General features: G+C 43.0%; 1 protein-coding gene across 4 annotated transcripts in view; it reads right to left on the bottom strand.

Annotated features, from left to right (window-relative positions):
- Trank1 (tetratricopeptide repeat and ankyrin repeat containing 1) overlaps window positions 1-13,103 on the bottom strand; it is a 92,244-nt gene that overhangs the window by 59,721 nt on the left and 19,420 nt on the right. For all 4 annotated transcript variants that reach the window (XM_021207406.1, XM_029543423.1, XM_029543425.1 and 1 more), the window contains exon 2: window positions 1,797-1,923. In XM_021207406.1, coding sequence (XP_021063065.1) covers window positions 1,797-1,923 — 127 coding nt within the window. The remainder of the gene's footprint in view (window positions 1-1,796; window positions 1,924-13,103) is intronic.

Below are 13,103 nucleotides of genomic sequence, written 5' to 3'. Positions count from 1 at the left end.
GGCGTCAGATCTTGTTACGGATGGTTGTGAGCCACCATGTGGTTGCTGGGATTTGAACTCTGGACCTTTGGAAGAGCAGTCGGGTGCTCTTACCTACTGAGCCATCTCACCAGCCCCCCCTTCATTAGAATCTTATAGAAAATCTTCATTAAAAAAAAAAAAAAAATCAAGGACTAAAATGTACTCTTGTTTCCTCAGTTTACTTCCCCTGGGCTCCAGCCACTGACCTGAAGGGACTAGCATTTTCCTCTGCCACAGATAACAGTGAGGATGGGAGGGGAGACACCTAGGAGCTCCAGGGAAGTTGGAGGAGTGGCTGTGGTTGCTGTGCTGTTAGGACTGGGTGGATAAACTTACAGGGAAACTGGAAGCATCATTCAGATGCTTGGACCACAGTCGAAACAGTGGGAATGCATGCGGGGCCCAACTACTCCCCACCCTGGCATGCCCTTGAGAAGAATTCTCAGAAATGTCCTTGCAATTTTCCAGCTCAGTGACTTCTACAGTATCCACCTTCTAAGGAATGTAGGTCAGTAGAGGAGTGCATCCTAGCATGTATAAGGGTCAATGCCTACATATAATTTGAAATATTCAAGCCTCTCTCCCAGTATTTGAGTCATTTGTAGCTCCAGCCTCCCCACCTCTTCTCCTTGTGTTCTGCTGCCAACAGTTTTGTTCAGTCTCTCCTCAGTCTTGCAGCCCGAGGACCATGAGCTGAGAGCTAGAATCTGGTGCACATCAGAGCATGTGACAGAAAAGCTGATGTCCTAAGAGCACTGACTGTTCTTCAAGAGGGCCTGAGTTCAATTCCCAGGAACCACATGATGACTTTAGAATCTGATGCACACTTCTGGTGTGTGTTGAAAGACAGCTGCAGTGTACTCATATAAATAAAAAAATAAATAAAACCTTCAAAAATAAAATAAAATAAAATAAAAAGAAAAGCTGATGTCCAGTGTTTTCCCACTTTACGGGGGAGTCTTTCTCCATTCCCCAGATCACTAATTTAACACTTCACTGCCTCGGTACTTCCATGCTATTCGCTCAGTCTGAGTATGACTCACTCAAGGTCTGAGACGGTGTCTCTCACTCCTTTCATGTGTCCTGAAACACCAATGCCTTACAGGGTGGGCATTCAGGATGTTTCAGATGGAAAAGCATCAGTGCTTGCCAGACCAGGAAGAGTGGTGGTACACGCCTTTGATCCCATCTCCCAGGAGACAGAGACAGGCATCTTGATCTCTTTGAGGTCAAGGCTAATCTGGTCTGTATAGTGAGTCCCAGGCTAGCAGGTCTAAAGAAACACACACACACACACACACACACACACACACATACACACACACTCCCACACCATTTACTGACCTTTGTTTACAGCCTTATAGGATCTTTCTGGCCTCCCAAACTTCCCTGTTCCCCTAAAAGGGTTAGATTTCTACTGAACTACCATCTGAAATAAAGCTTTGCTAAAATAAAGCTTGCTGATAGCAAAGACCACCTGCAGATCAAGCATCTTTGTCTAACTACCTCAGGTCTAAGTGAGCTCCTCCTGCCTGCCTCTCACTGAGCTCCAGCTACCAGGCAGTCAGGCCCCACTCTCCCAGCAGCATGCTTCAACACTCACTATCCTGTTCTTAACTCCTCTAGAGGGAAGGCTCCCCCAGCCCGTGGACCTCTGAAGAGCAAGTGCATTCAAGGAGAAGCATTTCTAGACTATCCACTTTGACAAGAAGGGGGGGGTGAGCAATTGAAGCAGGAGGAGGAGGAGGAAGCAGCCACCATAGGTGCTCCCATACCTTCACATAGGTGGGGTCCCATTGGAGACACTCCTTGGCAGCAAGAAAAGCCTCGTTCCATTTCCCGAGGCTGTAAAATGCATTGGATTTGTTGCACAGCAGCACAGCCAGTTCCCGAGGAGGAGTCCTGTGAGCAAGAACAAACCAGCCATCAGCAAAGCCATCATTCTGCAAAGGCACTGACCATGGGACTGACCGCTGTCACCAGGCAGGGGTTAGCAGGAAAGCTCTGTTATGCACATAAAATCCATCTTCTTAACCCCCTAAAAAGACGGGGGCATTTACAACGTACAAACCTATGCTTCTTGCTCCCAAATACTCTGCTCACACTTTTTAAATTGACAAATGGTTTCAACATCTTAATTCCACTCCCCATACCAATCAATACAAATATTTTTATATTTGTAAAGAGAAAATGTAAAATTACATTGGAAAAAATGTAAAACTGATGATGGCATGATGATGGGGATGGGGTAGCATTCCTGCCAAGACTTCAAAGAATGCAGATGTGGCATGGCCCATCCACATACACGCCATATCCTCTCAGGATCCATGATTACACAGTCTCCTGGAAGCTAACTGTAGAAGTGGGCTCTGCAGGCTTAGAGGCAGGCTCTACAGGCAGGGAATTCCAGGGTATTGTAGCCATTGTGTGGATCAAAGGGAAGACAAGGGCTCTGGGTGAATGGGACACCCGCTTCTAACTCCTGCTTGTAAGGAGGGGCCCTCTGAGGCATGGCAGGGCAAGGGCCACTCATGCCTTCCCACAGAACATGCATGGCAGCAAGGGAAGTGCTAAGAGCAGGCTGGAAGAAGAAAGAAGGTCCCAAACATGCCACACTATCAAGGGAAGTTCAAGTGCCACTGGAATGTTAGACACACAGGGAGAAAACAAGACTTGGGACTTCCTTTTCATTTTAAAAGTGTGAAAACAACAAGTCACTAGGCATATATAGCCACGTCTTATTAAAAAACAACAACAAAGAACAGCAAAAGCCATCTCTGTTACCTTCCCCATTGTCAACTTTCTGCGTGTCTGCCTTCATTAACTGCACAACCATCTTCTCAAGGGAAATGATACAGCCCAGAAACCCACAGGAGGCACAGGGAGCTCAGCAGCAGAGTTAGCAAAGAGAAAGGGGAAGAAAAGCCAACCCTAGGATGTCACTCATGAAATGGAAAAGGCTTTGGAAGAGGGGGACCCCACTGCACAGTGACCCCCGCCTGTAGGAGAGACACAGTGCTTCCTCTCAGAGCTCTCCCGTCCTCCTCCACCCAGGAAAGCAGCAGCCCTACTAACCCCGGACCTCTGGGCTCCAGAACTGTAAGAGAATAGCTCTGTAGTCTTAAAGCACTAAGTGTGTAGTAATATGTCACAGGAAATTAATATAGCTATTATGCTGGTCACCATGTGCTTTTTCATGCATACAGGGAACTTTCCAGAAATAGCATCATAAACTTGATACAGAAACAGGCAAGATTCCCAAAAGCAAATTTCTTATGTGATTATTTACTTTGATAAATACAGTTATTTTTATACCTTTATTCATCTATTATTGCTATTCGAATTTTTATTTCTATGAGAAATGAACTTCTGCAATTAATATTTTAGATGATCTTATCAAGTCATAGATGTCATATATTACTTGTGTATATGTCACTATTTGTTCTTATTTGTTCTTCTCCTTCCCACTGCCCCCCCTGCACCCCTCTCTCTTATTCTGCTTGGTTCCTTTCCTTCCCCTAGTTAGTCCCCCAATATTTTAATACATTAATAATTATTTTTCTCAGTTTTGAGTGATAATTCAGACTATATTGGTAGTTCTAACCTATAGATATAAGGGTTCTGTAGCATTCCCAATAACCTCTAACCCTGTCACATAATACTACTCTGTTTAAAACAGGTCTTCCAAAACTGAGGAGTCAAGGAAAGTCCAGTGAGCCTTAGAGAGCCTGTGGTGTGCCTGTGGCCAGGGGTGAATGGCAGAAACAATCAACAAGATGACAGCAATGACAATGAAGAGGTTTGGGGTCCAGGCACCCAGGAGTTTGGGGGTCTAGCCACCCTAGGAGCTGGGGGGGTCTAGCCACCCCAGGAGCTGGGGGGTCCAGCCACCCCAGGAGCTTTGAGGTCTAGCCACCCCAGGAACTCAAATCCCTTAACTGGATGGGAGGGTAAGTTCTGTTGGGTTTCATTTTCCAGTTCCCTGTTCCAGTCATACTCCTTGACTTTCCGTACTAACGATGACAAATAAGAACTGATATGAGGGAGGAAACAGAAACCATGTGATAAGAATGTAGAGAGAATGTAAAACAAAGGCCTTGTTTAGTCAAAAGAGAAAAACAAAGCCCAAAAAGCTGAACACTCACCCACAATGTAGGTAAGGGCAGAAGAATCTGGAAGGCTTCATTACACTTTCAGATGACCAAAGAGTAGTTCATAGTCTTAAGAACCTGGATGCCAGACTCTTTCACCAGATGAACACCAATAATTAGGTCTCCCCTGCAGAAAGTGGAAGGCTGGCTCCCCTGCTAGCTACCAGGCTTGTGTGGGGTGTGGTCACTCTCAAGCTTGTTTTGTGGAGTCCACAGAAGCAGTTTATTTATTCTAACTCTACCCACCTTGAAAGGGCCCTGTCACACCTCCTGCCACCGAGAGACCTGAGAAGACTGTCCTTTCTCATTTTCCTTGTGACAAGAACATTCCATTTGCTCGGTGTTAGTGGCCCCCCAAGAACTGCTTCCAAGCACAGGTCAGTATAGACCTGGAAGGTGCTGAGCACTAAGACAGTCACATTCACTTGTCACCACAGCCCACAAGGAGGTATTGTTCCAACTGTTCACATGAGAAAACAGCTCAAGGACGTTCAAGTTACTTGGATAAGGATCTTTGGGTGACATTGTCCATTTGTTTACCCTAGATCTGACCAACTCCAAATTTCTGACCTAGATTCTATGCAGGTTAGGACAAGTAAAATCCAGTTGGCAGTCCTTCTTTACCCTCATGACATACTGACACAGAGAGGCACTGTGGTTCTAAAGACCTCATGTGTACATGGTTAGGAAATGGGGACACAGCCTCTCCAGACCCTTCCTCCTCAAACTCTATAAAAACAAGTCTGGAAGTATTAGCCCAGAATTTGCTCATTCCAATCACAGGCTCTTCTGTTGTTGCCACTCCATGACCTAGCATGTACAAGGCCATTTAAATAGCTGTGGAAGAGCATTTGAACACCAGACATGGAAAGGGTACATACAACATCTTGTGTTTGTCTCAAAGGTTGGAGAAAATGGTCTGACAGCCTGGCTACATGACAGGGACTCCAATTATGTTGAGAAAAGACAGGAGAGGAGAGGCCTGAGAAAGACTTCAGAAGCAACTAGCAAGGAGATGGGGGAAAGCAAGGTTCAAAAGAGAAGCCCTTTCCAGTACGGCAATAACGAAGGCAAAGCAGTGGCGAAAGTATTGGATAACGACAAGAATACAGACAGGCATCCACCCAAGCCATGGATCTCTGGAGACATCAAGTCTGTGGACTTTCCTGTCAGCCAAATCAATTCCTGGATATGTAATATTTCGTGTTACCATTACCATTTCATGTCCTGTCAGGAGCTGGAGGAAGGAGCAGCACCAAGCAGGTATGATGGCTTAGTTTAGGCACACGGGAGCTGGCTAGAAAGGGGATCCCCTGACCCCACCTATTCCTTAGGTAGAACATTATGAAAATGAGGCCTGTGGCTCCCATACAAGTCAGACCACAAAACTCCACCCACATTTCCCACTCTGTGCATTTATACAGAAGTGACTAAGGAAGACATGGTAAAATATCAAGAACTGACTTAGGGAGCAAACAGATACATTTCTCTTCCAAATACTGCCAGCCATTTGCCCAACAAATATTACCAGAGAGCTTGAACATGAAAACCCCCACACTACCCAACAGAGGGGCAATGCCTATACTTCACAAATACCTTTCTACGGCTGGCCAAGTCCAACCCGCTGCGGCAGATTGTTATCAGCCAGCATTCTAGATGCTACTGCAGGAGAGTGAGCTCGAGGCCAGGCTAGGTTACACAATAGGGAGAAAGTTATTGCAAATTTGAAGGAACTGTTTACAGGGGAAATAACCTCATGGATGTTCACCACAGAGAAAAATGGAAATAATCCTAAATGTTTCATAGTTCGTAACTTGTTACCCATGTAACAGAATGCTATATATTAGCTATTTGAAAAATCATATAACAGAACATTTAATGACAGAGTAGTTAATAAAGGAAAAATACAGGATACATGAGGTCATATGATCCCAAATTAAATTTTCAATGGCTAATGTGATGAAAATATAACAAGATTAGCATTTTGCCACACCACTGAGATTAAGTAGGACTTGTGTTTTCCTCGAGTTTTTTCCCCTCAATTCTCAATACTTTACAATGTATGACCTTGATAATCACACCATAAATGTCACTAAATGGAGTGTGAGGATATAGCTGAACCCAAGCACAAATGTTTCTTCAATAATACAATGACAGTCCCGTACAACAGCAGTTCAGAACGCTCTCACAACAGCAGTTCAGAATGCTCTCACAACAGCAGTTCAGAATGCTCTCACAACAGCAGTTCAGAACGCTCTCACAACAGCAGTTCAGAACGCTCTCACAGAAACCTACAGGGAGTTCTAGGTGCTTTGTGGGCCAATGCTAAAGACAGTCCTGCTCCAACCCCTGCATTATCTCCATGTATCACATCAAAGGGAAAGAAGCTGCAATAAAGTTTGTCCTGGGGCCACTACAGCAGAGACTGGGACCTCAGACAAGTCTCTCAAAAGGTTTCTTACTAGGCAACTTCCTGAATCTCTGCTATAGGACGTCCAAGGCCAGGATAAAAGATAGGATTCTTTGGCTCTTTATAAAATGATGACAACAACAACAAATTGATAATACAAATATTTTGTTGGGCTGGAGAGATGGCTCAGGGTTAAGAGCCAGCAGCAGCTCACAATTGTCTGTAACTCCAGTTTCAGCATATCTAACACCTTCTGCTCTCTGCTGGCACTGTTCACACATTGTGTGTTGACATACATACAAGCAAAACACCATACACATAAAAATACATAAATCATTTTTGAACATTTTGTGAACTAGTTCTTTGGACAAAAGCAATCATTTTGGTACTCTGAAATCTGATTTGATCTTTTCCCTCTGTGTGCCTCACACAGTATTTGATTTTCTTAGTCTTTCTGTATCATCTGTCATAGAGTAGATCCATGGGAAAGAACACAGGAATAGTTCTAAACTAGCCTATTGTGGCTGTCCATGCAGACTGGGGGGTGGGGGGGTCTGTGGTTTCCATCAAGCCAGGGTCTATTTAGACCCAACTTTATTGTAAATCTCTGAATCAACAATAAAAACTGGATGACCTTACCTTCTCACCTTGTCCTATGCCTTAATAGTTTGACTTTGTGGCCAAAAATGACAGTCTCTGGTCTCTGCCATGCAAGAAGCACAGGTATTAGCCTGTGTCATTTCAACTAGCCAGAAAATCTGGGAATTCAGGATGCCGAAGATTATTAAGCAGAACTCTGCTCTCAGAGTGACTTGTCTTGAATAAGAGACTCCATTGAGAAGGAATGTCTACTCCTCTGACTTGATAGCCTGCTTTTGTTAGCCGGCTGGGAGACAAAGCTCTGCTCAGGATCACTTGATACGGCATATTTCCCTGTGTGGTCAGACTCTGCATTAGCCTTTAAGTACCGGTGGCAACATAGTCCTACCTACACTGTCCTAGTCTATCTCTGAGAGAAATTTCAGATGGCAGTTGCCACAACTTGTTCAGCTTCAAGAAGCCCTCTGGTCTCTCTGACCCAGCATCACTGTTACTTCAAGGCCTACTGATAGCCTGTTCTAACCTGTTTAGCTTGCCTTTGATTCCTGTATACCCCGACTTACAAATCAAATGCAGGTTCTCTTTGCATTTAATTATGCTGGTTCCGACTCAACAACTTTACATGCTAATGAAAAGTTCTCAATAACATTTGGCCAGCATGGTATCACAAATGTTCACAGCTCTGCTGTCCCCTGACATATGAATTTAGGAACAAAGGGGACATGGGGTAGAGATAGAAAGGGATGGCTATCTGCTCTTCTCGGCAAATCTCACATCATTCAAGTGTACTTTCACAACCAAGCATACACTCCTTTCTTAGTAAATTCTTCTTAGTCCAGAAGAAAAATGGTTGAAATTGTTCTGAATTAATCACATGACTCCCTAAATCCCGCACACTCCTTGTAACCTGTCCTCCTCCCGGGACAGCGTCTGACTTGCTCATTTTAGCAGCTCATTTTGACTTGTCCTCTATAAGGGGAAACATGAGCTATCTAGCCTTTGCAGACAGGCCAGCTGAAAAACGGCTAGAGTCCCAAAAATCTGAGTTGCAAGCACATTTTCAGCTAGCAGAGGCTGCATGCTTGCTCTGGTTGTAGAAAACTGGCATCTTGTTTGCTTTGGCTTCATGTGTGGCTTGGAGTTTGAGCAGTCTACTTGGCTGCACCTTAGTTTAAAACTTTGGTTAACATTTACAGCACTGCATCAACTTAGGTTCACTTTTTCCTCCAGAGCTGAAATGTAGCTATAGATCCAAAAAAGAAGGCAACAAATTATTTAACACATTTCAAAGACACTGAAATCCGAATCTGGGACAGAGAAAAAAAATTAAATTCTCATTTTGGCTACAAATCACTCCACATTACACTCCAATACAATGCGTTGGACACTCAGACCCTTACTGTCACTCACGTTGTGACACTAGAGGTGAAGACAAGTAAACTGAGTGTGTAATTGAGTGTGGCTCACAAACCGCATCCTGAGTGTACCTTTAAAGACTACCTGAAGTGTGTCTCTTGATCTCAGAATGTAAGTGGCCTGGCAGGAATGAAGGTGTTCTAAAGTTAGACAAGCCCCTTCCTTTGCCTATAAAACTACTGAAACAATAGTCCCCAAGAAATTAGAATTTCCCTAGGAGTCTCTGGAAGAAGAAGGTGGAAATCTGGTGTTTCCCTGATAGAAACTGCACACACTTCTGACAGTGTCACACTGCCTTGCAGGAAGAGACCAGAAGCAAAACAGGGTTGGTCAATGAGTTCACAGCCTGACTCTCACTGCTTATCTCTGCGAACCTCTAGCCCTCTGCATAAACCACCCACAAGTCAGGACTCCAGACACTTGGGCAGAGGCAAGAATGCCTGTGGATACTGGAAAAATCAGAAAATAGAAATACGTTAATAAATCAGGGCATTAAAAATGACACTGTCCTGACCTAAAAGAAAAAAGCAGAGACATTTAACTAGTGTTTACCCTAGATATTTATTATGTGCATACGCTTGCCAAAACTTCTTGGTAAAAACTTGTACTATTTCTCTCCAATTTGCTGATATAAAATGCCCAGTCCTACTAAGAAACTTTCAAAATGAGCACCTTGAGTGGTACTCAGGAGGAGAAAAACGTTAGAAGCATTTGTTGTCTATCTCTGTTAAAACCTGACAACTGTTCTTTGTCTTTCAACTTCCTTATTCTTCTGTGGATTCGTGCTTTGCCTGCATAGATGCCCATGCACCACTGTGCACAATGCCCACAGAGGCTAGAAAGCATCAAGTCCCTGAGACTGCCGTGTGCATGATGGGAATTGAACTCAGGTTCTGTGTAGAGCAGCCAGTGCTCTTAACCTCTGTGTTATATCTCCATCCCCTGATAATGCAATATTTTTAAAGGATTTTTTAAAATCTCTATGGTCAATTCAATTTAACTAAAAGCTGATACTCAGTAAGACCAGCTTACAGTAGAAAACCTGCCTACTGTGTTTTCCGTGTCTGTTCACAACAGCCATGTTAGGGAGCCTGCCTAAGTGACCATTAATAGGTGAATAAGTAAAGAAAATATGCTATAGAGGCTAGAGAAATGCTTCAGTGCTTAAGAGCACTGGTTGCTTTCCAGACAATTTGGGTTCAATGCCCAGCACCCACATGATTGCCCACAACACAGCCATCTGTAATTCCAGTTCCAGAGACTCCAGTGCCCTCTCCTGGTCGCCACAGTCACTGAGTATCGTATACAGACATCTAAGCAGACATACACCACACAGATAAAAGAAAAATAAATGTTTTTTAAAACAAATTTTTATCCACTGATGAACAGATGAACAAATGTATGAGATATGTACAGTGTAATGTTAGTCTTTAAAAGGATGGCATTCTGATATATGTATTCTCTTGGATGAACCTTGTGTGATGATATTAATCAGACACAAGGAGACATACAATGTATGATTTCACTTCTGTAGGTTACCGTTGAAATCAATTTCATGGACACAGAAAGCAAAATGAGGTTGCCAGGAACGGGGAAAAGGAAAAACAGAGAATTGTGTTAGGGAAATGGATGTTCAGATTTACAAATGAAAACATTCCCTGGATCAGCTTGACAAGATGAATGCAGTGAGATCCTGTCTCAAAATTAAAAGGTAAGATGGTAAATGTGTGTGGGGTGTGTGTGTGTGTGTATGCGTATGTGTGTATGTATATGTATATGTGTGTATGTAGGTGTGGTGTGTATGTGTGTATGTATATGTATATGTGTGTATGCAGGTGTGGTGTGTATGTGTGTGTATGTAGACATGTGTATGTAGGTGTGGTGTATGTGTGTGTATGTGTTTGTATGTATATGTATACGTGTGTTCATAGGTGTGGGGTGGAGGTGGGTTTCACAGTGCTAGTGATCAAACCCAGGGTACTAAGCAGGCTAAACAAACACTCTAGCACTGAGCCTGCAGCTCCAGCCCTCGGTATTTTGTGACAGGCTCTTGCTTTGTAACCTTTGCTCCTTCAACTGTAGACCCTCCTAGCCTCCACCTTCTGAATGTGGATTATAGAATATGCCACCACACTCCATTTATTTTGCATTCAATTTTTGTTCTTTTTTGCAAAAATATAGTAATAAAACACATGTTCAGAGAAAATACTAGTACAGAGTAAAAGAGTATTTTCTTGGAGAGTATTTCTATTTAAAAGGCATTTATTTCTTTTTGTACACTATGCTATATCAAGATACCCAGAAGCTGACAGGATACCAAGCTTCCCTCATCTCTGGTAGTGCTGAAGGACATGAACCTCAGGAAAGAGAGGGCAGAAAGGTACTAATTGTTTCTGAGCAGTGGGGTCCTGTCCCATTGACCAAGTCAGCAGCTACATGCTAGGGATTACAGCACCCAGTATGTACCTTCCTTGATCATGAAAATGAGCACATTATACAATAGGTGTAATTTTCACCAGATAATACACATCACTAGATACCTATTAAGTTTTTATAGATTTTTTTTGTACATGTCTTTCAATAGATAAATTGTGAGGGCCTTCACTGGGTCATGGCAAGGGGTGGGGGGAGTCGGTGGGGGGGGCAATGAATGCAGTTTAGTTTTCATAAATAATGCCTGTTTTCCAAGTTGACTCAATCTATACTCAATAGGTGAATATTAGAAACATAAATTGCCAACAAAATTTTGATGCTAGGAATTATCAGTCTTTTTAATTTACCCCAAGGTGTTATCTTGTAGTGTTAAACTGCGTTTTTTCTGATGCCTGATTCTGTGAGTCTTTTCCTGAGTATGTTGGCCATATGAATTTCCTCTTTTAAAGTTTATAACTGACCCAAGCACTGAGCCATGTTGGGTGTTGTTGTTGTTACTAGTGTTGATTTTTTTTAGATAAGAGCATGCCTTTGTGTTATTTTAATAAGCAATTTCTAGATGACAGTATATCTGCCCCATGTTAGTTATTTTTGTCTGCAAACATTATCACTACTAAACAGAGAGAAGAGTGTAGTCTGTACAGGCACTTAACACCTGTCATTCACACAAGCCATTATACAGCTCAGAAAATAAATTTTCTAAAGACACTTATTTCTAGTAAATGTCTTGGGGGATCTCATTATATTCTGCTTTGTTAGATAACATGGTGACGGTGTATGATTTTAAAATTAAAACCTAAAAGTAGATTAAACTTTTATGGAATGTGAAACGTGAAAGCTGGTGCTCGATAACAATGTGTAGAACATAGGAAGCGAACACTCCGTCCATTTGGCTGAAATGAGCCGTTCCTGTGCTCTTTAAGCCGTTCCTGCTCTTTAGCAGAGCCCAATTTTGCTTCTCCTGTTTACTTCCATTGCCAAGCCCCTCTGCATTGAATGAAGCTACCTCCACTCTAGTTGCCAAGAGTCTGATGAGCAGACTGTATCTCCCTGCCAGAGACTGGTTCAGTATTGAGTATAGAGCCCTGACACCTAAAAGGATATTTTGAAGGACTCTAAGACAATGGGGAATTGTGGGGAAGAGGGGTAATGTGTACACTGTTCATGTGCACAAACATAGGTGTCTATGCATATATGTATCAGAGGACAATCTTGGGTGTTATTCCTCAGATTCTGTCCACTTTGTTTATTTTATTTTATTTTATTTTATTTTATTTAGACATGATCTCTTATTGGCCTGGGTCTTACAACTTTCGCTAGACTGGCTGGCCAGCAAGTTCCATGGATTCATCCATCTCTGCCTCCCTGGGGCTAGGATTACAAACTCCAGCACTGGGGCTGGATTTTTAAATGGGTTCTGGGGTGGGTCTGCACCTTCTAAGCCGTCTCTCCAGCCCTGACGCTGGATCTTCTTAAAATGACTTTTCTAAGTTTCCAAAGAGGAGTTGTCTGCTACTTCAGATAATGTGGAAGTAAAGCTATAAGATGCATGGCCCCAAATGTGCTTCTGCACTAAAAAAAATATATACCTCAAAGGAAGAGCCCAGAGAATGACAGACTGTGGGCAGGAGGCATTGATCTGAGAAATGTAGAAGTTCTGGACTTATATTTATGAATGTGCAGCAGTTAGGATGCATCTGGCTCCCAGAATACATGACAGTGTTTGAATCAGAGGGGTAATTTTCTCTCATAATCAGAAGCAGGACAGGAAGAGCGAACCACCTTCTCATTCTATGACACCATCCTAAACACACTGGCTTTGTGTATGCCTTCACACTTGTCCTCTTGAGGATGAAGATGGTCTCTGAAACTCTAGGCATTTTCCTAAAGGCAGGAAGAAGGGGATGAGAAGAGCTACCTGGCTCTCTGTCACCACTCATCATTTATAAATAAGTAAAAATTTCCCAAACTCCCTGTACTGGATAGCTTTGTGTCAACTTGACACAGCTGGAGTTATCACAGAGAAAGGAGCTTCAGTTGGGGAAGTGCCTCCATGAGATCCAGCTGTAAGG

This window comes from Mus pahari, chromosome 10 (genome assembly GCF_900095145.1).
Source record: "Mus pahari chromosome 10, PAHARI_EIJ_v1.1, whole genome shotgun sequence".
Taxonomy (NCBI): Eukaryota; Metazoa; Chordata; class Mammalia; order Rodentia; family Muridae; genus Mus; species Mus pahari.
Note: the sequence above shows the minus strand (reverse complement) of the source record. Positions and strands in the feature narration are given on the sequence as shown.